The sequence below is a fragment of the Camelus bactrianus genome, chromosome 29, assembly GCF_048773025.1.
Source record: "Camelus bactrianus isolate YW-2024 breed Bactrian camel chromosome 29, ASM4877302v1, whole genome shotgun sequence".
NCBI lineage: Eukaryota > Metazoa > Chordata > Mammalia > Artiodactyla > Camelidae > Camelus > Camelus bactrianus.
Window position 1 is genome coordinate 11,493,255 of NC_133567.1, and position 25,495 is coordinate 11,518,749.

Sequence of the window (25,495 nt, forward strand, 5' to 3'; positions counted from 1 at the left end):
TTGTTGGCATCTAACTAGACTTTGAAAGATCTCTCAGATCTGGGAAGTCCACAGAAAGGAGAGTCTGACGTGGAGACCCACTTATTCCCTAGGTTCCCTGGGGATGTGGTGTCGCCAAGTCCGTGCTCTGATCAGACAAAATGAGGGACAGGGTTCTCTGTGTGTTTACCTCTGGACACGCCTGAGGTCTCCTGCTACAGCTGAGCCAAACAAACAGTCCTCCAGGGCAAATTCTGCCTTCCTGGAGCATTCAGGAGCAGAAATACAAGGGGTGGCTTTATTCACCACCTTTTGGCGAGATTTTTTTTGTAGAATCTATCTTGACTTAAAGGGAAGGAATTCTATAAATGAGATATTGTATTTCCAGTTATTACCAGATAACAGAGCAGTGATAATTGATTTGGATATAAGAAAATGTGCAAGAAGAAATGTCCCGTTTGTATCTGTGTGGGTTTCTTCTCCTGGTGTGAGCTGACCAAGGAGTTTTCAGGTGTTCTGTACACTTTGTAAAGCTCTTTTATTTACACATAAGTGGCACAGTTGATTCAAATTACATCGAGAAAGCTTTTCTGTTGCACACTGATACTAAATGAAATGTTTCCTTGTGCTTCCGTATCCTCTTGCTTAGTATTTTTGGTTTCTTTTTCCTTCATAGGGATAAAGATTACCACTTAAGAACCTACAAATCTGTCGTCATGGCCAACAAGCTGATAGACTGGTTAATCGCACAGGTAAATAGACAAACAGAAGTGGCTGAGTTATGGTCATTGCTGCTTTAAACTTCGAGGTACTTTTCAAAACTCCCCACTTGCCAATGAGACACAGTGAAATAACTTGACCAAGTTCGTATGAAACAGAGTTAGGAGTTGAACCTAGGTAACCTGACCTCAGAGTCTTCACGCTTAATTTTTATTCTGTATTGTCTTTCAAAAGGAAGATGTGTCTTAATTCAAAAATATCAGTTAAGAGCCATCAAAAAAATGGTCATTTGAATTTCACTGAAGATTAGCTATGTGCGTGCACTAAAATTCTTTGCCTGTTTTGTTCACTGATTTGTTTTAAAGGATCTGGGTTTTAGTCTTAGCAAGTTATTCGAATCTCCCTGTGCCTTTTTCTCTGTCAGATCATAATTGTGCTTTGATAATATGAGCTTTAACCTCACCCTCACACATTTTAAATAGGGAAGCATGAAATTTGTTATTATTGCTCTGGGTCTCAGAATGCAGGAGCTGACAGCTGGTATTGAGAAAATGTTATTTGTATATCAGGGCATCTACCTCATTATAACAGACACCCAAATATACATTTATTTCAGTTTTTTACCGTACTGGATCAACTAACAAAAAGTCAAATATTTTCCAAAGATTAAAGAAAAGGCTAAGAAAACTGATATTCACTTTGATAGAACTTACTGTTTTGAGGAAGGGGATACTGGTTAAAATGTCATTCCAAATGGATAATTGAGACAATTTACATTTTTGTTATTGAAGAAAATTGTCTACTTCCTTTGTTACAAGTGGATAATAACATTTGATACTCAGTCATAGAAATGTTTACACTTTTGCTTCAAATATTAATGTTTAATTCACATTGATTCATCTGTGCCCCTATTTTTGAGATTTTTATTATTTAATATCAACTTCTATCCTAGATCACCTATTTTTGCATTTTATAGCACTTGAATTTATTTTATTTAGAAATTAAGATATTAGATTAAACCAAACAGTTCCTTTTAGATAGAATCTGAATTCATATGTCCCATGGGTTTACTGGTGTCCCAGCCTTTTACAACACTATGGTCTCTGTGTGTCACTGGAATTGGCTCTGTTTTTGGTAACACAATTGGAATTTCTCATAGAAATTGTACTGTTACAGAATTCACACGAACTTGTACTATTGTTGATTACATAAGAAAACTGAAGAAAGATTTTTTTAAAGCAAAAGCTCATACTGAATAAATATTTAAAGTTCTGACTCAGAAAGTCAGTTATTAACTTTTTTTTTTTTCATTTTGGCACATTTACTTTCCAAGTGTGAACATTAGAAGACTAGAATAAGTTAAGAAAAAGTTGCTCAAAAACCAGACCAAATTGCAGTTCTTTTTTAATTCAGGCTTTCTTAGTGGTCTGTTGGGACAATATGTGTAGAAATTGTATGCAGTAGAAATTGAAATGGGCTGGGATTCAGATAACTTGGTGTCTGATGACAGCTCTGTTGATAATCGGTTATACAAACTTGGATGAGTCTGTTAATCTCTGTAGGTTTTGTTTTCACAGCTGTTAACTATTTACTGGAATAGTTGTACTTGTCACCTCTTCTCCATCACTTAAGCTTTATGATTCTGATGGTGTAAGACTTACCCACATGCAGGTCTCAGACATAATTAACTCTTAGTGCTTGGATTCAGATTAGGACAACAAGGGCTGGCTTTAAGGAGGAAGACATGATAATAGAATGATGAATTCAAGTTCTTCCTCTAATAGAAATAAGAGATTTTTTTAAAAAAATGAGGGTCTCTTTCCACCAAGGCTCTCAAGTGATAATAAACCTTAACTTCTAGTGTTGACCAGGACACTGAATTGATTCAGACAGCTTAAGAGGACAAATGAACTGGCTCCAGTGTGATAGTCTGTACGTTGTTTGGAGAATAGCCTAGATCTGACAGGTTTTCCCTTGTTCTGTAGTCATGTTGTGTGATATCGTTTCTGCTGAATTTCTCACCTGCTGTCATGCTGCTTCTAGTTTAATGGTTTATAAAGAAATTACTTCCTCCGTAAAGTTGACTCCTAGTGTGACAAGTGCATTCATGTCCTTCTAAAACATCATTTGATTCACAGAAGTTGTAATTTGTTTATGGATCAATCATATTTTGAAATTAAATAATGCTTTCTTGTTCACATTCAGAGCAGTTTTTGTTATGCCTTTTATTTTTTTTTTTTTTATTCTCACCAGTTCTATAGGGCACAAGGAGAGATTTTAAAGGGCACACGGATACCAAAACATTTTAGTTGTACTTTTGACACCATTATGTTCAATAAAATATTAGCCTGGCCAGTATATCAATTGAATCATTAATCTAATGTCAGTGATTATTAAACAAGCTCTTATTGTAAATATAACATTTAAGCAAGTGCTTTGATGATTAAAATAAAACAAACCAACAAAACAGAAAGGAGACATGGTTCCTGCCTTCAAAGGACTATTAGTCAATTGGGCAAATTTTCGTGTATCCTGTAAGATTCTGCTCCAGCATCATCTCCGCCAGTAAACTTTGCTGCGTCCTCCAAACTGGGCTCAGCGTCGTCTTCTGTGGTCCCAGTTCCCTGGGTGTATCTGTCTTGGCCAACACCACGCTATATTGAACCTGTCCACTTGTTTCTTAGGGAAGGGACCTCTTTAACCTCTTTGTGCCAGCACCTAGTGTGTGCCTGATGGGTGCCGTGACTAAATTGGACAGTGGTACTTATTATATACCATGTGGTAAGTTACTAAATTCTTGACCAGGTTTGAATTACTTGAGGGCAGGCAAGTGTTTTGTGTTTGAGTATTTTACATATATTATTTCTAGCAGTTGGCCCATTATGTGGCAAAAAAAAAATCTTTTGAAGGAGTACATAAAAATTACTTAACAGCTAGATTTTGAAAAGGTCATGGACGCATTGTCTGAAGATACAGATTATCAATGCCTTGTTAGTTAATAGGAGGATTAGTGAGGGTTGGAGTTGTCTCAGCACGAGGTGGCACTTGTCCTGGTCCTTGATAGTAAACAGGTAGAATTTAAATGTGTAGAGGGTGAAGAGAGGGAGCTGTAGGAATGGATGAATCCATGAGTGAAAGCAAGGGTGGAAATAAGCACAGAGAACTTGTCACCGAGTCCACGCTTGCACTGCTCACCGTGAGACAGGCCAATAAATCAAGAGACGAGTTGTCGGGGCGAGGAATATCAGCTTTTTTTGGAAAGCCAGCAGACCAAGAAGATGGTGGACTAGTGTTCCAAAAAACCATCTTACCCAAGTCAGAATTCAGGCTTCTTTTATACTAAGAGGGGAGGAGGTTTTTTGGTTGTTGCAAACTTCTTCGTGTTGGAATCCTTCATTCTTGCATCTCTCCACATAGGTCAGGTCATGATGCTCCTGTAAACCTCCAGTAAAACAAATGTTATTCTCTGTTCTGCAGTTTTTAAAATCTCTATATGAATGGAAAAGTGTTACACCTTTAAAGGTCAGAGCCTTGAGAATGGTCTCTTATACATTTCAGGCTTTAGGCAACATTCTTAACTTGTAGCCAAAGCAATAGAACACAAAGGTTGAAGTAAAAGAAACAGATGCATATGGAGTCAGATTTGTTCTTCCCTATTATAAGTTCAGGCAACACTAGGGGGCCAACTTGACTGGAGCGATGGTGAAGGTGTTTGGAAAATGGAGCTGGAAAGGTAGAATGAAGCCAGGGTACCAGAGGCCTGCAAAGCCCAACCAAAATCTGGGGTCTTTTATGATTATAAAAGAAAGAGAGTCAGTTTAAAGTTTTGGAACATGAAATTCCTGTGTAAGAAAGTTTAATTCTGTAACAGCATATGTTGAAGAAAGAACAGGAAATAAATTATGGCAATTTAGAAGTGAGATGAAGAAACACGAGATTAGGGTGTTAACACAGACATGAAGGAGAAGCCAGAGCGAAGAGAGGATGGATTTGGCAGAGTGCTGCACCTAAGAGCTAAAAGACAGGACTAGGAAAAATGAGCTAATATGTGAGAAAGCACTTAAACTGCCAAATGTACAACTGTAAGGTGATGTAGACACATACACACAAATGCACACATACACACATACACACATACAGTGGGAGGGCAGACTGTATATGAAGCCATACTTAAATAAATAAAATAGGTGTTTTCTAAATAAAAATCATAAGGTTGCATCAGGCCTTCTGGTCAGCATATGAGCTGATTATTAGTTTTTTTTGGCAAGGTAGTAAAAGAGAAGCTTGCATTTGCTGGCTCAGGCTAACAGCATGCTCTTAGGGTCTTAGGAGTCACCCTAGATTAGTTTCTTAGGGGGTAACAGAGCAAGGCCATTTGGTGGGAGGGAAGGGATAACAGAGACTGTGCAGAATGACTTTTGCTTAGCAATCTTCCATTGGCAAGTTTTCATATATAGGGTATTTTCTTTCATAATTGGGATATAAGATGGAAATAAGAGAAAAGGATCACTTGTGGCAGTGATAAACTTCAGTTACTTATATATTTTCATGTTTAATAAAGCCTGGTTTTTCCACAAGTATTAAATCTTTTTTAAAATTTAATGTCAAAAGAAGATATTTTCAAAATCAAGTTAATGTTTTATAAAAATGAGATGCATCGTGGGCTTATGAGAGCAGCGTACACCCTGACAGATGCACGGCCATGTCAGCACAGGGCTGGGAACGTCACAGGCAGAACCTCTGGTTGCCTATTAACTTATACCGTGCTTTTGTGGTTCGCAGGGGGACTGCCGCACCAGAGAAGAGGCAATGATATTTGGCATCGGACTCTGTGACAATGGATTTATGCACCATGGTAGGGATTTTTATTCTGGAAGCTTACAGATGTGTTCCACTGTTTTTTGTTTTGTTAGGACACACTGGGAATTTCTCAGTGTTCCAGTGAAGTCATTTAGAGCCGAACCAGCAAGACTGTCTGGGTCTTGCCGTGTGTCCGTCCATGTTGGGTCACCACATGTACCTTCAGTTTCACTCTTGGTGCCATAGGTGTTATCTACCAGCTGCCAAGACTTCTCTTCCATTTTTCCAGATTGACTCCAGAACAGTGAGGTCTTGAACTAGAAGTTTTTTTAAAAAAAAATATAACTCATATGTCTCTTTGAAACTATTTTAGATCAGACTCATGGTTTTTTGGAATGCCAGTATATATTAAAATGATTAAATGAGAGCATAAATGGTTGAATATTTAGTTATTTGTAGAAAAATGCTTTAAAAATTATTTCAGAGAACAAAATTATAAATTTGTGGGGAAAAAATGTTTCTTTTTGGCCACTAATTTAAGATTGATGTTCTTTCTTGTTTGGAGACTTCATTCCCCTTAAATTTATAAAGTAATGAAACTAAATTTTCCCTCTCTATTTATATATACCATCTTATAGATTCCATAAACCCAAACAATCTTTTTTCATTCTCAATATATATTAGCTTATGCATATATTTGATAGCTCATACACCTATTTGTCAGTTACATTCAGAAAGTTACTTTTTTGGGGGCTAAAGAAGTACAGCAAAAAGCATGATTTTGAGAGCATCTTTGGTTATCATATATTCCTTTGGGAAATCCATTGCGTTCCAGTATCTCTGGAGGACTGTAGGAGCTGTGATTCAGAAATGTCAGTCTTTGAAGAGCCAATCATGGAATGGAAGAAATTGCATCATTATACGGAATTAACACTGTAATACCAAGCTGAAAATCTTCAATGGTTTTGATTATTTTTCTCTTTACATTAAAGCACCAACAAGTGGTAGTTTTATCTAAATATTATTTGAAAAGATTGAGTCACAATAAAGATTTTCCCTATGAAAGCCCCCGTGAATAAAACACAGCCAGTTTAGCTCATGTCCTCTCTTCCTGGTTTTAAACATGCTGTTCGGTGGGGAAAACAGCAGTAGCAGAAGCACCATGTGGGTTTTGGGAAACTGTTTGGGTCATATAGGCAAGACCTAACTCGGCCTCGGTTATATTCTCGTTTCTATGGTCAGCTACAACTTGTGTTACTGTTTCACTTGTGGTTGGTACTTTCATTTGTTCACTCACGTTGCCCTCCAGTCTTCCATTCAAAGATCAATCCACACATACATCTGGTCAAAAACAATTATTTGGAACTCTATGAAAATAATGAAACAAAAGAGCTGTCATTTTTGGTTGCCTACTATATTCTCCAAGTTATTTACATTTATTACTTCATTTTAGTTTTGTGCAACATTATCAAGGTTTTATTGCCCCATTTTATAGGTGAGGAAACTGAAGTTCAGTGCTTCCCAATGTTACACCCAGAATCAGTCCCAGACCTGGAATTTAGACTCAGGTCTGTCTCATGATAAAGCCTAATGTTCTGCTGTGCCATGGGACCACTTAGATCCCTGATTCGGTGAATCAATCTGTGCCAACAAGTATGCTTCAAGGTGTAAGGTCAGATAAATAGAAATAGAGAAAATTTTCTCTTAAAATATTTTAACAGCTGTCAGGATCTCACTGAATACAGATTTTATCAGTATTTAGCCTTATTTTTAAAAAGGCTAATGAAAAGTACACCTTATCTCGTTAGAGAGTGCCAGGGATCTTAGGGACTTTGAGGGAAAATATTAATGCTCAGATAAAAGGGAAACAACTGATCTTTGCAGAAATAAATTTATTTGAGAATACAGTTCTTAAACAGAGAAGAACCAGGAATTAGTGGAAACTAAAGTCACATTTCATTCAGAAGATATATTTTTGGTTTGAAGTGTTAGAACAAAATTGACCACAGTGGAAATTGCTCACACACATAAGGGCAGCTCTTAACCCATTTGAATTTTCCCATAATTGTGCAGGATATTAAGAACATAAATGTTTGTGTGTTTTTGTTTAAAATGTTTACTTTAAATTCAGAACACTGCAGGTTTCTGTGTTTTGAACTGCATACATTTTTTGACTCAGTATAATCTTTTCCTTAAAGTTGAATTTTAATCTGGAAAGTGACAGACTCAGTTAAGTAGAAAGAAGTTAACAATGACAAAAATACTACTTATCTTAAAAATTTGAAATCCTTTATGTAACAGTAATTTAAAGGAAACATTGGCTTGAAAGAAATAGAAAAATACCTTTGGGATGTTTGTGAATGTAACTTGTTCAAGGAGTATAAATTTGAGGAATAGGACAGGTGTTACTTTACTGAAGGTCTGTCAGTTTGGAAAATGAGTTTGACTTTTGGATTAATTGAAACAGTTTGAATCTCTCTCTGTTTCCATAGTTGTTGAAAAAAGCGAATTCAAAGACGAACCCCTACTTTTCCGTTTTTTTGCGGATGAGGAAATGGAAGGATCAAATATGAAGCACAGACTTATGAAACATGATTTAAAAGTTGTGGAAAATGTTATAGCTAAGTCATTATTGGTAAGTTTATCACTATGTGGTACAAGTTTTCTTCTTGATTGGACATTAACGGGAGATCACATAAACATGTTCGATGGTGATGCAATGTGTCATTTCATTCTGTTAGATTTGTAACTTTTTTCATAGTTGCTTTATTACTAATTTTAATATTTTGCATTTCAGATTAAATCCAATGAAGGCAGCTATGGTTTTGGGTTAGAAGACAAAAACAAAGTTCCAATAATAAAGTTGGTAGAAAAGGGATCTAATGCTGAGGTAATGTAAACTAGCATCTTTATTTAAGTATGTTGTCCATGAGATACAAGTATAAACGTTTTAAACAAATTGAAATCAGCCTTTAAATATCTTTATTGAAAATAATGTTTGAATAGTCTTATTCTGGGATTCTTTTAAATGCTGCTGAGATTTGTGACGGAGGGTGTCTGCGTCTGTAGTGATCGTTGAAGGGACATGTTGTAGAGACTAAGCTCTGGACTTGTTGACCTCCTAGGAGTCCACGTGGCTTATTCCATGTTCCTGGGACTTCCCTGTTCACACATTCTAGCCTGCAGCCCTGTGGAGACCACAGCAAGTGGGGCTGTGTTATGTGTGTCAGGTGGTTCTTCCATCACATCCAGAGCTGTGTCTTCTGTTTTCCTATCAATTTTGGGGGGGGGAGGGGAGAAGAGAGGTAATTAGGTTTATTTATTGATTTATTTTTTGATAGAGGTACTGGGGATTGAACCCAGGACGTTGTGCATACTAAGTGTGTGCTCTGCCGCTGAACCCTACCCCTCGTTTTCTTATCTCTTTTGATTGTCTTATATAAGTACAGTTTCCATCGGTAAAGCACATGCTTTGATTTATTTTCTCATTGGGTTAATGCTGATTGGTGTTCTCTTACCTCACTAGCCTTTTAAATGGAGGAATCTCCTGATCATCATTCATTCATTCAAATGAATGCAAGTATTTATTTAGTATCTGTTATGTGATTGGCAGTGTTCCAAGCTCTGGGAATACGGCAGTAAACAAAATAGGCAAGATTCCCTGCCCTCATGGAACCTACCTTCCAATGTTATATCCCAAATATATCAGATTTAAAGTATTCCTCTCTCTGCCTACCATCCCTGTCAAATGCTTAATCCTTAATAAGGAATGTGAGAATGAAGGAAGCATGGCTTTTAACTTTGAATCTATTTAAAGTTAGTAGCAAACTGTCACCCATCCTATCTGCTAATGCCCAGGGTCTCTGTCTTTTACCAAAAACACAGTCTCATGCAACACAACGATTTATGTCCAGCACGTTGATTTCAAACAAAATAACTGGTCAGCTCATACTCTGTTCGTGGAAATTTTTAGTAATTTTCTATGTTGAGGAAATGTTTTCCCCAGCCATTTTTCAAAGGATGTTCCTAGAACCCAGCTTCATCTGACTCTGTCACCAATAAAATACCCTCTCCCAGGTTTTTATATTTAGCTGGTAACCAAAGCAGCATATAGTTTATAGGCAGCGGGGTTGGTTAAGAAGACTGGCCTGGTTGACATGGAGAGATAATGTCTTCCTTAGCATCTTGTGGTCTGCCTGTTAGGGCTCTTGTCCTTGCATTCCAGGCCATTACTCTCTCCTGCCCTGGAGACATCTATGCTGTGTGAGGCTAGTTAGCGATGCATATTTGGTTGTCATCAGTGGCTATGTAGAGGTTGAAACTCTCTGAGTTAATTGGATAGAAATGGAAAATAGAGTAAAAATAATTAACCCTGGATTTGACTGTAGTTAAAAGGGTGAAATAAGAACTATAAAATACAACAGGAAAAGGGGTCACAGGAGGAGACATGTTAAGTCCGTGTTAAGTCATGGAGGGAGGGAGGGCAGAGAGTTTCAGTCAAGATGGGTGATCAAATGCAAAACTAGGTCAAAGAGAATTGCTGAGTTATCTCTTCCACAGTTCTGTATTGTGATGTTGTATAAGAACACTGCAGATGTATTAAAATGTCAAAATCTATAAGTTCTAGACCTTTTCAAATTTTGATTCTGTAAAAAAAATAGATTTCTTATTAAAATATAATTTGATTTTTTTTTTTTTTTTTTTTTTTTTTTTTTTTTTTTTGCTGTTTCCCTCTTAGATGGCTGGCATGGAAGTTGGGAAAAAGATTTTTGCTATTAATGGTGACCTAGTTTTTATGAGACCCTTCAGTGAAGTGGATTGCTTCCTGAAATCATGCTTAAACAGCAGAAAACCTTTACGAGTTCTCGTGAGCACAAAGCCAAGGGAGTAAGTTGTATGATTTATGTGGGGTTTAAAAAAAATTATACAGATGTGAATAAAATACAACAGTTAACAAAGTAAATGTCTGGAATTAAGCATCCCGTTGCTTGGCACAGTTAAACCCCAACAGTGTCACTGGGACTGGTCTTTAGATGATGGGGAAAAAACTACACTGCTTACGATGGGAATGTGCTTGCTACGTGAATCAGGTAGTTCCAGCAGAAATCATCTTTTCCTTTTGCTACTCACATTTTTCTGGTCTGGATTGGGTTGAGTCTGATTCTGAGTGAAGAAAACTAATAGAACACTTCGTAATAAAAACTGATTCTTCCACATTCAGCTCCAAGAATTTTAGGGGCGATGAGTTGATCAGATACTATTTATAATGAAATACTCATGGGAGATGGGGTCAGGAGTGGGTGAAAGACACTTCCGTGCCTTTGTGGACCGTGTAATGTGTCCACTCTTTAAAAAAAATCTGTCTATTTACCTATGATGAGAAAGAAGCAACCTTGTGTTTATTACAGGAAATTTATTAGACAGTACAGGTTTTTCTAAAGGAAGACATCTTTTCATATAATCCTATTATCCATAAATAACCCTTGTTATTTTTTTTTTTGAAATTCAGTGTTAATTGGTCTTCCTAAGTACTGAAACACATACACACAGTCACATATTTATAAAGTGGGGACATGATTAATGATCTGGGTGTTTTTGTTTTTTGAATATGGTTATACTTGGAAAACATTGGCTTTTCCTTGGAAAATCATTGATAGTCTAGTGTTCCCTTGTCAGATTTCCATGGTTTGTTGAACCAATTAATTAGTCGAGAGAATGCATAGAAAGTGCTTAGCATAATGTCTTAATGTATAGTGATTGTATCGATATTGCTATTTAAAGTTTAATTATATGATTTATCCATAAGTAATAAGCAACTTCATTAATTTTAAGGTAAATGAAGGCTCCCACTTCAAAACCAAAAAGGTTTATTTTAATTACATATGAAAATATTCTAAGTATATATAGTATAGTATTCTTCCCCGACTTAATATATATTTTCAGCAACAGCTGGGCCCACCATTTATCGTAAAGAGTTGAAGTGCAGTGTAGTGGGCTGGAGTCTGCGGCTCCCACCAGCGGCTTACCAAGGGGTCTGAAGGAGTGAGCGCGACTCACTGAAGTTACTGATTTAGGAAGACTCAGAGATACAGGGCAGCGAATGACCATAATGATGTCTTCTCTCTAGCCCTGATTATGGTCTGTTGCTCCCCCTTCACCCAGCCCTGTCTAGGATGAGGCTAACCTCGTCGCCTACCTCTGGACTAATCTGAGGGCATTAAAAAGGGGAAGGACAGACTGGAAAGGAAGCAGGCAGCAGTATTCATCAGCAGTCAGTTCAGAGCGATCACTAGCAAACATCAGGGCCTTCCTTGTGGCCCCCTGCCCCCTGATGTAACCCTGCAAATACTGGTTCGCTGCTTGTAGACATTTCAACAGTTACAGGACTCTGACGTCATTAACTCGAAAACTGAATAGAAAGGGGCAGATCCTTAGTCCTAGGATTAGTCTCTAGGTGAGCCGGGTTTGAACCTGGGTCTCCCGACTCTTCCCTCGGTTTGCTGCACAGTGTCTGGAACCTGCTATTTCTGGGCCAGGCTCAAGCCTGTCTTCTACCACTTGCTTGCTCATTGTGTTGCTTTAACATCCTCATCCATGAAAAAAAAATGGGAATGATACGAGTGCTTACGTCACGGAGGTGCTAAGAACGTTGAATAAATTTAGGTTTGTAGAGAACCTTGTCACGTGTTCAGCCCGTAGCGTGCACTCCAGTGATGGTGTCTGTGACGCTTCTTGCCTCTCTCATTTCATGTTTTTCACTGTTTCTTTATAACATCAAGAACATATTTTACATTGTATTTTAAAACTGTTTTGAGGATGGAGCGCTCAGTTTTTTCCTTTTTATTTTCAGAATTTTTCTTTTGAACCTAGCTGTATTTTACGCTTGGTAAACATCAAGGAACTTTTCAAAAGGCTCTGCGGCAGATAATTTAATACACTTATTTTCTACAGGAAATGAGCGTTCCTCTTGTACAAACTGAATTCTTCTTTTAACAGACCATATAGTGGTCCCAGCAGGAAAACATGTTTTCCAGAGGTTGTTTTCTGAAGAAAATGCATCTGTATGCATTTTGTTAAGAAAAAAATATAAGAATCTTCTTGAAGATTAGAGTAAGGTCAATCTTGCATTGCAATATAAGGATATGACCTTGCTCAGAAAGAGAGACCACTGTGAATTCCTCACAGTCTGAAAGCAGGAGTAATTCACCGTGGCCTGAAAGCTCCAAGTTATTTCAGCAAAACTGAACTGTCATTCCTAACCTAGAGAAGCAGGAGCTCCCTCTGTTTTTTTGTTTCATGATCAGAAGATGTATTTATTCCCTTCTCTTTCCCTTAATCAGTTGTCCGTTTTCCAGTGTCCCTTTGACAGACGCTGGTAACAAGGTGCTGTTCAAAGGAAGTGGATACAACCTTATACCCCAGAGTATTTGATTAAGAATAAAGGATAGTCCCGTTCTGTGACCTCTGTTCCACCAACACCCAGGTCACGTCACAGTGCATAACCTAATTTATAATAACATTTTCAGGGTTCCCTGGGACAGCCTGCATTTCTGTCACGGAATGCTGTAATACCTGCCTGGGTTATATGCTAAATTGCAGGACCAGCCTGTGCCTTCAGGCATAAATGTATGTCTTTCTCCAATTTTCTAGGCTCAGTGTTGCTCAAACTGACCCCACAGCTCTTTCAGAAGCTGCAAATCAGTGCTGCTGTACCTAACTCCGGGCCCCCTATAACGTGCCCTTGAAGTGCTGCCAACTTTTATTTCATGAATAATTCATCGTCTTTCAGAAAACACTTTTGTTTCTTGGGCACTGAGGGCTAGCTGTCAACATTTATTGCATTGTGTTCATTTGTCTTTGCTCTCTACGGCAATTTATTAAACCCACTTTTACTGTTATGATGTTCCGTCTTATCTCACGTTCTCTGCTTTTCATGGTTGCTATCTGATTTCCGCCTTCTTTCCACGGAGTAGCTCGTTTGTTACCACCAGTGGGACATCCCTCCCTGGTTTGCCGTGACGCCTAAACTCAATGTCTCCAGGCCTTCATCTTCTTTTGCATGTGGATCCATTAAAAATATTGCTTTCCTTATTCAGGTTTAGCTTTTGATGTGCTATTCTTTTAAAAGTCCACTGAATAAACACTGAAGTGAATCATATTCTTAAACTGTGTTGATGTCGAGCTGTTGTTTATAACAAAAAATATTGTTTTAACCAGGTGTGGCATTTTAAAGCCATCTTCCTTATTTTTTGATTGATTTCAGGACGGTGAAAATCCCAGATTCCGCTGAGGGACTCGGATTCCAGATCCGAGGATATGGCCCGTCGGTGGTGCACGCAGTAGGAAGAGGTGAGAAGTTCATCCTGTGTGGAAACCAACTCGCCAGCATGTTTGCATACTCCTTGCTGAACAAGAGTGTGTTTAAACCGTGCACAGTCATGTTGCTCTGAATTTTCTCCCTCATGTTTTTATCACGTTAGCTCAACGGTAGTACATTCCTAAAACAGTATTTTTTCAAAAATTCTTCAAAATTGTAAGACATATTTATCATTGTTAAAAATTCATAAGAGAATAGTGTTTCCCAGTCTCACTCTTCTGCGTGCTTCAGTTTAGTCCAAAGGTATAATGATTTTAAGGTTGTCTCTTTTTTCTCTGATGGCAAGTTACTATATTTTTGTCAGTAATTCAAAGATGTGAGTTTTCACGTTTAGGAATAATCTGTGTGCTTTATATAAAGCCTGTTGCTATGTGATTACTTCAAGGATTCTCATAAACCATGCACTTTATAAACCATCAAATGCATTTTAAATCAAGTAATTTAGGTGACTAAAAACGTATGTTTGTATTTTATTCTCTTTTTGTTTGAGAGGCAAATCAGCTATTGACATCTCTTGCTAACGTATGTATTTTTAAATTTTATGCTAACACTAGGATGATTTAAGGGAGTAACTGCTCGTTCCGCATTGCTAACCATAGTAAATAAATTGCTGCTGTAGCAAGAAGTATCACTGTGAGCAAAAGAGGCCATGCATTTATCTTAACAAGAGACATACATGTTTTTCATTACTAAGATCTGTGAAATATAAAGCATCATAATATGATCACCCCAACATTAGACTGGAAGATTTTGAGAGGGCATTGCTGTCAGAATCAAATTGAGAACATACTAGCTAGGTTGTAAAATTGCGTTCATTAAGTGGATGTATGATAAAAATGAATCTTATTTCAAAAACTTGTCTTTTCACTCATATTTTTATAGATGAATATTATATAGATGAATAGACATTTAAAATGTTTCCAATCACTCATTAAAATGATAAAACTGAAATGGGATACAGTTCATACAGAGTTAGGGTATTCGACACATCGAAAATCTTGTTCCTTTTCACTAAAGCAAAAAGGAGCAAGTCACATTATTAGGGCCATGAAATAACTGGAAACCTGTGTGAATCAGATTGTACCTCATGCCCCCTTGCAGGATCATTTAAAGATCGGGGTTCTATTTTTGAGACTTAGTGACGGGGTAAGGCCAGGGCTGGTTACTATGCTTTTTTGAGTCTGAAGAGTAAGAGAAAGAAACACTTCCATGCTTTTCTTTTTGGGTGTATATTAAGGAAGATACTAGTCTGTGGCTTCCTTTTGCGCTGTAATTTTGCCAAGAGAAAAAGAAACTTCTTACCCATCTTTCTCCGTCAGCCCTTTCTCCTGGTCACACACTGCAGTGTGTCCATAACTGGGATTTCAGCTGTGGAATCTGCAGTTCCAACATGCCAGTTTCTGACCCGGTCTCTTATCTCTTTGGCATTCTCAGGTTGTTTTAAAATCCAGTTGGAACCATCATTCTTTGGATCCTTCTCTTTTCCTCCTGGTCAATCACACCCCTCAGAACTCTACTTCCTTTCTTAGCCAGCTTTATCCCCACGGTGGGTCACTCTCTTCTCAGCATCATCAAGGTCCACTCATCTGTACCCCTGAGGTGTGCATCTGGGGTCTTCTCATCCCTGCCTCTCAGGTGCGTCCAGGCCACTTCATTTCAGCCTTGGATAAACCTGTCTTTGCTCTTTCTCCTGAGCAACCACAGAAGAAAACTATCAGGGACCCATGTCGCTCCAATTCCCGGTCTTGTCTTTCACTGAACCCATACAACTTACTACTAGGTAATCTTTTCATGGGTCTGATCAGCTCCTCCTTTTTCTCTCATTATTACCTCCCAAAATGACTTTCTCTCTCTTCTCACAGACGTGGTCAGGCTCCCGGTGTGGAGCCCTCCAACTCCCACACCTTTTGTGTGCACACACGTTGTTGGCTGTTTCACCATCACAAATTTTTCTCCTACTCTAGAGGAAGAGGTCTTCCTTTTTCCTCTCTGGAGTTCAAGGTTAATATCTGAGAAATAGTCTGAGCCCATCCCTTCAGATACCGCCTCTGGAGTATTACACCGTCAGATATCTCCCTTCCGGAATTTTCAACCTTTCTCTTCACTGGATTACTATGCTACAGGCTGTAAACATGCTCAGTTGTTTCTCATTAAAATAAAGCAAGAAACAAAATGGTCTTAAAAAGAACAGCAAACACAAAGCTTTCCCACTTCCTTGCTTTCCCCTCCAGACCCTTGCTGCTCAAAGTGTGGTCCGCAGACCCACGGCGTTGGCATCATCTGGGAGCTGGTTAAAAATGCAGACTCTCAGGCCCTGTCCAGGACATTCTGAGTCAGAATCTGCACTTTACCAAGGCACCCAGGAGATTTGTATGCACGTCAGAGACTGAGATCCTCGGCTCTGGAATAATGCTCTCATCACTTGTATTTTTGTCATGGCCAAACTTCCTGAAGTGCTGGTTTATGTTTTTGCTGGCCCTTCCTCACTTCCTGTTTGAATTTTAGCCCAGTGCTGTAGACATCTCCTCCCACCTCCTACCCATGTCTGCTGGAGTAATTATGGACTTAACTGGAAATTCGATGGACACTGAGGGTCCTTGTCTTAACTGATTTTTCCGTCACATTTGTTTAAACTGACTACTCCCATTTGCCCACAATGTTCCTATCTTGATTTCTGAGATGATGCCTTTCAGATTTGTCTCCTGACCCTGCTCTGCCAGCCCATCGTCTGTGGAACCCTCACTGTTGGCACTCCCTTCTCTTCTGTGCTTTCTTGCTCTCCGTAAACAGCTGTGTTGATCTTCTTTGCTGGGGATTTCTAAATCTCTTCCTCCAGCCCAGATCCCTTTCTTGAGGTCTGCAGTTTAGATCTAATTGTTTATTTGGCATCTCCACCTAAATGCTCCTGTGGCACCTTAAAGCCCAGTATTATCGACAGTTGAACTTTTCATCTATTCTCTGAAGCTGCTTTAGCTTTTATATTCTCTCTTTATTTAAATGACTGTATCTACTCAGCTGCTGAGTCCAAAGGCACAAGAGTGACCTGGTTACTCTAGCCTTTCCATCACCTCTGTCATCAAACATCAGTTATTTGATCTCATTCTCCCCTTTAGAACTAATGCTACCTTGGTTCTAGCTTGGGAATTTGCAGTAGATTTTTGCTGTGATTTTTATTTTTGACATAAAGTCAAATGGTCCATCCTCTGTTTTGGGGGATCATGTCACTTCTCTGCTTAAAATTCTTTTTTCTTAAATTTTTTTGTTTTTTTTTGTTGGGGGGGGGATTATGTTTATTAACTTACTTATTTTCAAATGGAGGTACTGGGGATTGAACCCAGGACCTCGTGCATGCTGAGCATACACTCTACCACTGAGCTATACCCTCCCTGCTCTGCTTAAAATTCTTAAACTTTTTTCCTCATGTATGTATAGCAAGGTTCACACTCTGAGGACTTCACACAAAGCATACGAGGACTTCACCACCTGCCTCCGCTCTGCTCCCAGTCTCTCTCTCACCCACTTCCATTCTAAGTGCACACCGACTGCTCACGTGTTCCCAGATGTCCGGGTTATTTCTTGACTCATTGACTTTTTTCAGGCTGTTCTTTCTGGTGACATTGTCCCTCTCTCCCTCAATACTCAGTTTAATCCAGAAAAACCACTTAATATTTCTAAGAGTGAATTTTAGTGAGGAGAAAATATATACTGTCTTCTTGAATGTAAATTATGTTCTTTAAGATGTTCAATAATTCCTTCGTGGGGGAAATTGCTTACAAAGGAAGGCTCGTCTAACATACTTACGGTAAGTTTTACAATCATTGGTATTAATTATATTCATTGTATTTAGCAATGGTCCTTTGTAAGTGTTGATTTGCTCAGAATGCCAAACAGTAATGATTGGAAGGTTCTGAAAATCTTAACTCACTGGTTAGGATATGGCACAGCATCTATGCAAATAAATGATGGAAAGTCGATGTTTTCTCTGATTAATTTTGCTCTCCACAAATTCTCTGGTTCCTGACCCTTTGTGTGTATCTTGAACTCTTACTTTTCTTAGCAAATCAGGTCCATTAGGAGTTGTTAATTGATTTTTTCCCTTAAGAATTTCTTTTAATTGTTGGCATTTAAAAAAATGAAAGTGAATACTATTTTAATATTTAGAGATTTCATAGACTGAAGGAAGGTACATAAGGAATATGTCTCTGGCTTTCTCATTTTGCCATTATATATGCATAGTTAGAAAATTAGATTGATTAGACATTTGAAAGGGTAAAGAACTGATTAGCATTATAAAGGTCACTTTACAATATCCCTTCAAATTAATTCTTAGAGGGTTGGGAAAGTATTCTATTTTATTATATTAAACATAGTTAGAATGGTCAATTAAAAAGCAGAGAATTTTTGAAGAGGGCATTGCTATCAGAACCAAATTCAAGAATGTACTAGTTAGATCTTTATTATATTTTTAAATTGCTTTCCTTAATGTATATGAGATCAAAGTGAACCTTATTCCTAAAACTGGTTTTTGGTCATCATCTCATTCGTGTTTAAAGGAACTGTGGCCGCGGCAGCTGGTCTTCACCCTGGACAGTGCATCATCAAGGTAAATGGAATCAATGTCAGTAAAGAGACACACGCCAGCGTCATTGCCCACGTGACGGCCTGCAGGAAGTACAGGAGGCCCACCAAGGTAACCCCCTCCGCTGCCCTAGCACTAAGCTGCGGTCTTGCACAGAAGGCCCCGGGGACCAGAGCTCTCTGTGGTTTCCATTGCCAGGTTCACATTTAAGCACGACATTGTCAATCTCCCAATGATTGTTCTATCTGTGTGATTAGCTACAATCAGTTTTGCTTAAATGGCTACATTTGACTGCTGCAGCATTCTCACCAGTGTAAAAAGTGCTCTGGGATATTTTCATTTTCACCGTGATGAGAGTTTTCAGATAGCAAACTGTTTATCAAGTTGAAATCCAAAATTATGAACTGTTTTCTTGACCCTTGTGATTGCCTTAGATTCTGTAATGGTCATTGTGTACCGTTTAATTATAAGACTCTGTGAAAAAGAAAAATTTGTGGGCTTTATAGGGTCTATGATTGATTTTTAGATATATTTATTTAGGTAACTAGATTTAGCTCTTAATAAAGAATGCCAATAGCTGCTTGCCATCACTTAAAATTTTAAGCACTATCCTCTGATCCAAATTTTAAGTGCTATAGAAAAATAAAATAAGAATCCTAATTTATAAGCAAAGCTTATTATCTCATGAGATACAAGTGACTGTTGGGTTATAAGAAAAAAAATCTCAAATTAATCAACTGAGTGCAAAAGGAATTTTAAAGGAGAGGCTTTGCATTCTTTCTGTCGTGCACGGTGAACTGTTTTCTGGATTTGAGAATATCACTTTGTGTCCAAACCAGGAAGATGAATGACTGTTTTCTCATAGGCCAGGACTGACATCCTGCAAAATACTGAGCCTACGAGAAAAATAGCTGATCAATTTTGCTCACAAATAAGGTCAAATGAGCAGAGCAAATTGGAATGCATGCATAGATGCATAGGTTTGTTGGGTTGACAGTAGGTAAATAAACATTTCTTAAACTATACTATTGAATGGAGTTTTAAAGACACCTCTGAAATGATCAGTCTTTCCCCTTCTATCTGAATTTTAATAAGTAGCCACACTGATTTGAGTTTCACTTCTTTTTATTTTCCTTGCCTTCCTTCCTGGAGGAGTGTCGATCAGTGAAATAATTAAGAAAAGCAATGAAAGGACAGAAAAATTCACTAAGTAAATAACATGCTCTATCAGGTATCATTGTTACAAAACAGACTGTCTCAAAACTTAGTGGCTTAGAAAAACAGTGATTAATTATTTCTTTTGATTCTATGGGGTGACTGGGTGTTAGTTCCTGTGAGGGCCTTGGTGTGGCTACAGTCTGCTGGGAACTGTTCCTGGGGTTCCCCTTCTGTTGGCCTCTCACTCCAGAGTTCCTCCACATGGCCTCCCTTTCCAGTTTTTGGCAAACTTTTCCTTCCTGCATGGTGTCTGGATTTCAAGAAGGAAGATTACAAGTGATCAGCTTTCTACATCATACTTGCTACTATCCCTTTGACAGGTCAGGTCACATGATCAAGCCCAGGGTCAAGTGTGGGAAGGAGCTATATACAAAGGTGTGGCTTCCAGGGGATGTGGCTCCCTGGAGGCCACAACAGGTTACCAAGATAAATTTGAAATGAGTGAATGTTAACTAGCATTTTAATAATGTGTAGCAATGTAATAATTAAACACAATTGTGAAGTGACTACAAGAGAAAAAAATAGCTAATACAAATTATAGCACAATTCAATAGTGCAACTCAGTTTATAATCTTATCTAGGAAAAGTATAAACGTTAAAGTAATACCACCCTGAAAACTTCACTTGGTAGCCGTTTCATCTCTCTCATTTATTTAAATAAAATGGGAACTGCTACTTCAATTAAAATTTGGGATGGTTTATGACATGCAGGGAGTAAAAGATAGTTACAGCAATTGGAAACCCAATGAGATGAAAGGTGTTCTTCCAATTTTCGTATTGGTTTGATTCAAAAAACCCATTAAACATGTCAAAATATATGTGACTGTTAGGGGAGTATTTAAATCATTTGTGCAATTATAGATGATTGATTCTTCAAAAAACTGTCCATCTAACATTTATTTATTTTAAAATGTAATTTATAAATCATTTTAAGATATATTTGAGGCATTTAAGGAAGATGTTTGGGAAATACATCTTACTTAAAAACCTATCTTTGGAAGATACAATTTCAAGCTAAAAAACGTCTGTTTGTTGAACAGTATCATTGCTGTCAACTTTCTATTAGTTTGTGATGTTGATCTTCTCTCTCTTTCAAATTTTATTATTTTTAAATGAACTAGAAGAGTAAATAAGATTCAGCTCTCCTTCTGAAGCAGGCTTATGAAATGGATAATGCATTTTGGGAAGCACTAACATCTCTGAGATTTATTTCTCCCCCCATTTCCAGCAAGATTCCATTCAGTGGGTTTATAACAGCCTTGAAAGTGCCCAGGAAGACCTTCAGAAGTCTAACTCCAAACCCCCTGGAGGTGAAGCAGGGGATGCTTTTGACTGTAAAGTAGAAGGTGGGTTCCTCGTTTTTCTCCTTATTGGCTTATATATAATATTCTTTTTTGGTATGCCATTGCCTAGCCCCAGCTGTTGAAAATTTTACATGTGCAAGCCATGTCTTAAGTCATTATCTCATGTCATGTCAAATCTTAAGACATAAAATCTGGTAGCTAATATAGACTAGCTATGACACTTTCTTAGGCACTTTATTACGTTCATTACATTTTTTACATGGATTATCCCTTCAAGTCATCAAAAAGGAAAATCTCGTAAAGGTGCAGCTATCATCATCTCATTTTATGGGACAAGAAATGGAAGCCTGTATAGATGAATGGATGTGCCCAAGCTACTAAGTGATAGAATGAGGCTTCAAACCCAGGTTACAGTGTGTTTCCTTGTTGGAGTGTAAACATTGTGTAGACCTTCCCCTTCCAATGTGGTTCACAGACCAGTGGCATTAGCGTCACCTGAGCAAGATAGAGAAGCCGAATTTCAGCCCCACCCCAGATCGACTGAATCAGAATTCCCCTTTTAACAAGACCTTCTCTGTATGTACATTAAAATTTGAGCAGCCCTAGTTTAGAAGGTCTGGAGTTCCTTCAAAAGTACTTTCTTGATTCCAGTAGCTTTTACTATATTCTAACATTGACAGTGATGAAAGAAGCAAGCTAATAGTGTAACAACGAGGGAGAGAGAGGCCATTTGTTAAGGACTCATACGGTTTCTGTTTTCCAGTGAAGCAAACTAGCGGATTGCTGTAGTCAGTGGCAAAGGGTGAAGGGGCTGAAGCAATTACACTTAGGTTTGCCTTTGACAAATACCTTGAACTGTTGTTTCAGAACTTTTTCATAGAGGTCCCTGAATCCTCTCTTACATTTTCTTAGTATCTTTCCACTCATATTATTGGTGGATGTCTCTGGACATTTTTATTGTACTATTAGGTTCTTCCAAACCAGCATAGCTGGAGAATTCCCTGTGCATACTGATCATATGGGAGTACTTAGGAAAAGGTGATTTTCTCTCCTCTCCTGGAAGGCCACTTGGTAGGGGCCCCTCAGATCATGGACAATGTCAGAAATATTTCATCCTCATTGGAGCAGCAAGGTCATAATGATGAATCAGCTCCCTTATTTATTTAAATAAGGACAAATCTCAGGACCGTATCCTGAGGCTTTTATTCCTCATTTATAGTTAGTTTTTGCTAATCATCATTGGTGCCACAGTGAAAGGCAGAGTGGGTTAATGAGATGCTCTGGAAATTGGTTTCTAGCTATTCTGGGACTTAATTATTTTAAAGTAAACCATTTTTCTGTTTTTGCCTATTTTATATTTATTGTTTCTGCTATCCTAGGGCTTATTGTTTTAAGTAAACTAATATCCTATTTTTGCTTATTTGATATTTACTGTTAGATTCCTCAGCAGTTTCTTGCTTGAGATTTTTAGGCATTTTTTTTTCCCACTAGCCAGCTGATGATTATTGGCCCATAAGAAGACATTCCAGATGGAAATGTTACAGTGAACAATGACACATTTTCTCAATGAGTTAGCTTCAAAAGATGCTGTTCGGGAACATTCGGGCACTCTGCTGAAAAAAATAATTATCACATCTCCTTTCTGCTTCTTCAGTATGATTTCATGTGTATTTTCTGCTTTGAGAAAAATTCATCCAAAGTTTGAGGCAGTGTTAAAAACCCTGACTTTAAGTTAGTTACACATGCTTTTAATGAAAAAATACAGAATTGTATATTTAATGTTTATATTGATATGAATAGGCATATGTATGGTCCATAGATCAAAATGGATGTGCAAAGATCAGACTAGTCATGTTAGAGTGGTAAGATTTGGATCAATCAGGTATTTTTTAAATGTTCTTTTTTTAAAAGAAATGTTAACAAGAATAGATGCTTCATTTAGCACATCAGATTGAGTCATCGTTTAAAGAACTCTTTAAAAAAAAAGTTCAGAGAGACTCAAATTACTTGAAGAGACTAACAGACCCTTCCTGAATTTGCTGAATTAAAGTTGTCTTTGTTCCAGAGGTGATTGACAAGTTCAGCACCATGGCCATCATCGAAGGCAAGAAGGAGCACGTCAGTCTGACGGTGGATAACGTCCACCTGGAGTACGGCGTCGTGTACGAGTATGACAGCACCGCGGGCATCAAGTGCAATGTGGTGGAGAAGATGATCGAGCCCAAAGGCTTCTTCAGCCTCACTGCCAAGGTGCGCACCATCGTGGGGAAGGGAGGGGTTTTGTTCTAAGTAAAGCGACTGAAACCCTCCTCCACCCCCACTTTAAAAAAAATGTAAACGGCTGGATATGTTTCAGCTGTCTCCTCATTCAGGTTCTTTTTTGCTTTTCCCCCCATTACTCAGCTTGTGTACAGTTTTTTTTTTTTTTAATTCATCCCTCTTGGGATGCTTGCCCAGGCACGCATTAGTTGATTTGGCAAAGGCTTCTCTGCATTTAGTAAGTTTGCTTCGTCTGTTAATTCAGTTTCGTGAATACGTTTCAGATGGTTTCATGACAGGTAATGCTTCTTTTAAATGTACATAATCCTCTGAGAAGTACTTGAAGTCGTAAAATACGTTAGAAGAGATTTCAAATTTTGAAAGTCTCGTGTTTATTTCATACAATTTCTCAAAGCTTGGAGATCAGTTTGTGACTAGATCTTCGGGTATTTATATAATTTTTAGTTGCAGAGGGTCTCATCCTCAGTCCTTAGACTAAAAGCACGATAGGGAGGGAGGCAGTCTTCATCCAGATTGATAAAACATGGTAAGAGGTGACCCCGTGCTTGCGTTCCACGATCCTCCCACAAGGCAAATCGATCAGACTCCTGTTGGATCCTCCGCAGGTCGGAGCTTTGGTGTTTCATATGGTTTTGTATCACCCTGTGAGGATTTAGGTATTGCAGGTAAGGAATAGGACATACAGCTTTGCCCCCTTTATTTCTTCATTTCATTTCTTGGTTCAAATATGTGTAGTTGAGATAGGTCTAGCATTAATAACATGTATTTTTTTTTTAAACTTTAGCGGAAGAAAATACTATAAAAAGCCAAAGGCACTATTTCAAAAACAACTATTTTATGTTTTTGTTTTACGTTCTGAAAGTCAGCTTTTTCAAAAATCCTGTCATTCTGATGACATTGTACCACTGTATGTGTCGACTGTTAGAGGGTCTATATTTTCAAAAGGCAACCCCTTCCCAACTGTATTACACTATTAAGAGGGTGCATGGCAGCGTCTAGGACCAAGGTATCAAAATTATTTTATTTCACTTTTCCAGCTATTTCAAGTTTGCAACATTTCATGGATTGTTTTATATATGACAGCTGTAGAACTTAGTCCTGCATGTATTTTCATTTTACACACGAAGAAAAGAATGTCAGAGAAATTAAGACATTTAACCAAGATAACACTGCTAACGAAAAAGTGAGCTCTAATTTCTAGACTCATGATTACGCAAAAAACTCACACTCTATATTCTGCAAGACGGAAATGGAGGTGGTGAAGGAGCTCTAATAAACATAGCATCTACACATCATCTCTTTCACACAGTATTATTCAGAAGTAAGATAAGGGTATAAGCAGTCCATCATAGACCCTATATATAAATAAGACATATTCTCAATTCATTGGAAAGTCTCAGTGATCCACGGTGTACACACACACACACACACACGAACACACACACAAATGCTGCCTTATAATTGATTCAGGTAGCCACAAGGATCTACTAATTGTATTCATCATGTGGATGCTTTCTGTCTGATGCTTTTATCAGGTAGAGCTCAGACACTGGAAGCAGCATTGCTTTTTATGTTAGCAAGAGATCTCATTTTTTCATTCCTTCAGCAAACATTTGTTACATGCATTCTCTACCAGGCTTTTAGTAGCAAGTAACGGTATGGTTTTCTTTAGTTTTTGTTGTTCTACTACCAAACTGAGAAAAAAAAATGTTCTGAGTAACTGACTGAAATGTGGGCGATGTGTTTCCACATCAGAGCGTACTGATTTATCCGGCAGGGAGTCTTTGAAGTCCACTCACCTCCCTCAGGCAGCCTTTTATAGCAAACAGAAGGGAAAACATGAGCTGCCAGACACACAAGTCCATCACTTCATTGCCAGGGTTTTATTGAACCTAGAAATCCCAGGCAGCTAAAAGCAGCACTCTGGGAAAAATTACTCTGTGTTGTGGAATTGTAAAAATTTTATTTGGCTAATTTTAAAGGTTTTTATGTTCTTGGTTCTATTTTGTGTGTGTTGGTGTGTCTACAGATTCTTGAAGCCCTGGCTAAAAGCGATGATCATTTTGTACAAAACTGCACCAGCCTCAATTCTTTGAACGAAGTGATTCCTACTGAGCTTCAGGGTAAATTCAGTGTCGTTTGCAGTGAAAAAATTGAGCACATATGTCAGAGAATATCCAGTTATAAAAAGGTAAAAGTTCTCTGTATACATTTTATAAGTTATTGTTATTCAAATTA

The 25,495-nt window shown here is 38.0% G+C and overlaps 1 protein-coding gene across 4 annotated transcripts in view; it reads left to right on the forward strand.

Annotated features, from left to right (window-relative positions):
* Positions 1–25,495, forward strand: part of PREX2 (phosphatidylinositol-3,4,5-trisphosphate dependent Rac exchange factor 2) — a 232,966-nt gene that overhangs the window by 108,850 nt on the left and 98,621 nt on the right. For all 4 annotated transcript variants that reach the window (XM_074354995.1, XM_074354998.1, XM_074354997.1 and 1 more), the window contains 10 exons: positions 656–731; positions 5,482–5,554; positions 7,992–8,134; positions 8,297–8,389; positions 10,238–10,386; positions 13,763–13,848; positions 18,430–18,566; positions 20,902–21,019; positions 23,043–23,227; positions 25,287–25,448. In XM_074354995.1, the coding sequence (XP_074211096.1) occupies positions 656–731; positions 5,482–5,554; positions 7,992–8,134; positions 8,297–8,389; positions 10,238–10,386; positions 13,763–13,848; positions 18,430–18,566; positions 20,902–21,019; positions 23,043–23,227; positions 25,287–25,448 (1,222 nt within the window). The remainder of the gene's footprint in view (positions 1–655; positions 732–5,481; positions 5,555–7,991; positions 8,135–8,296; positions 8,390–10,237; positions 10,387–13,762; positions 13,849–18,429; positions 18,567–20,901; positions 21,020–23,042; positions 23,228–25,286; positions 25,449–25,495) is intronic.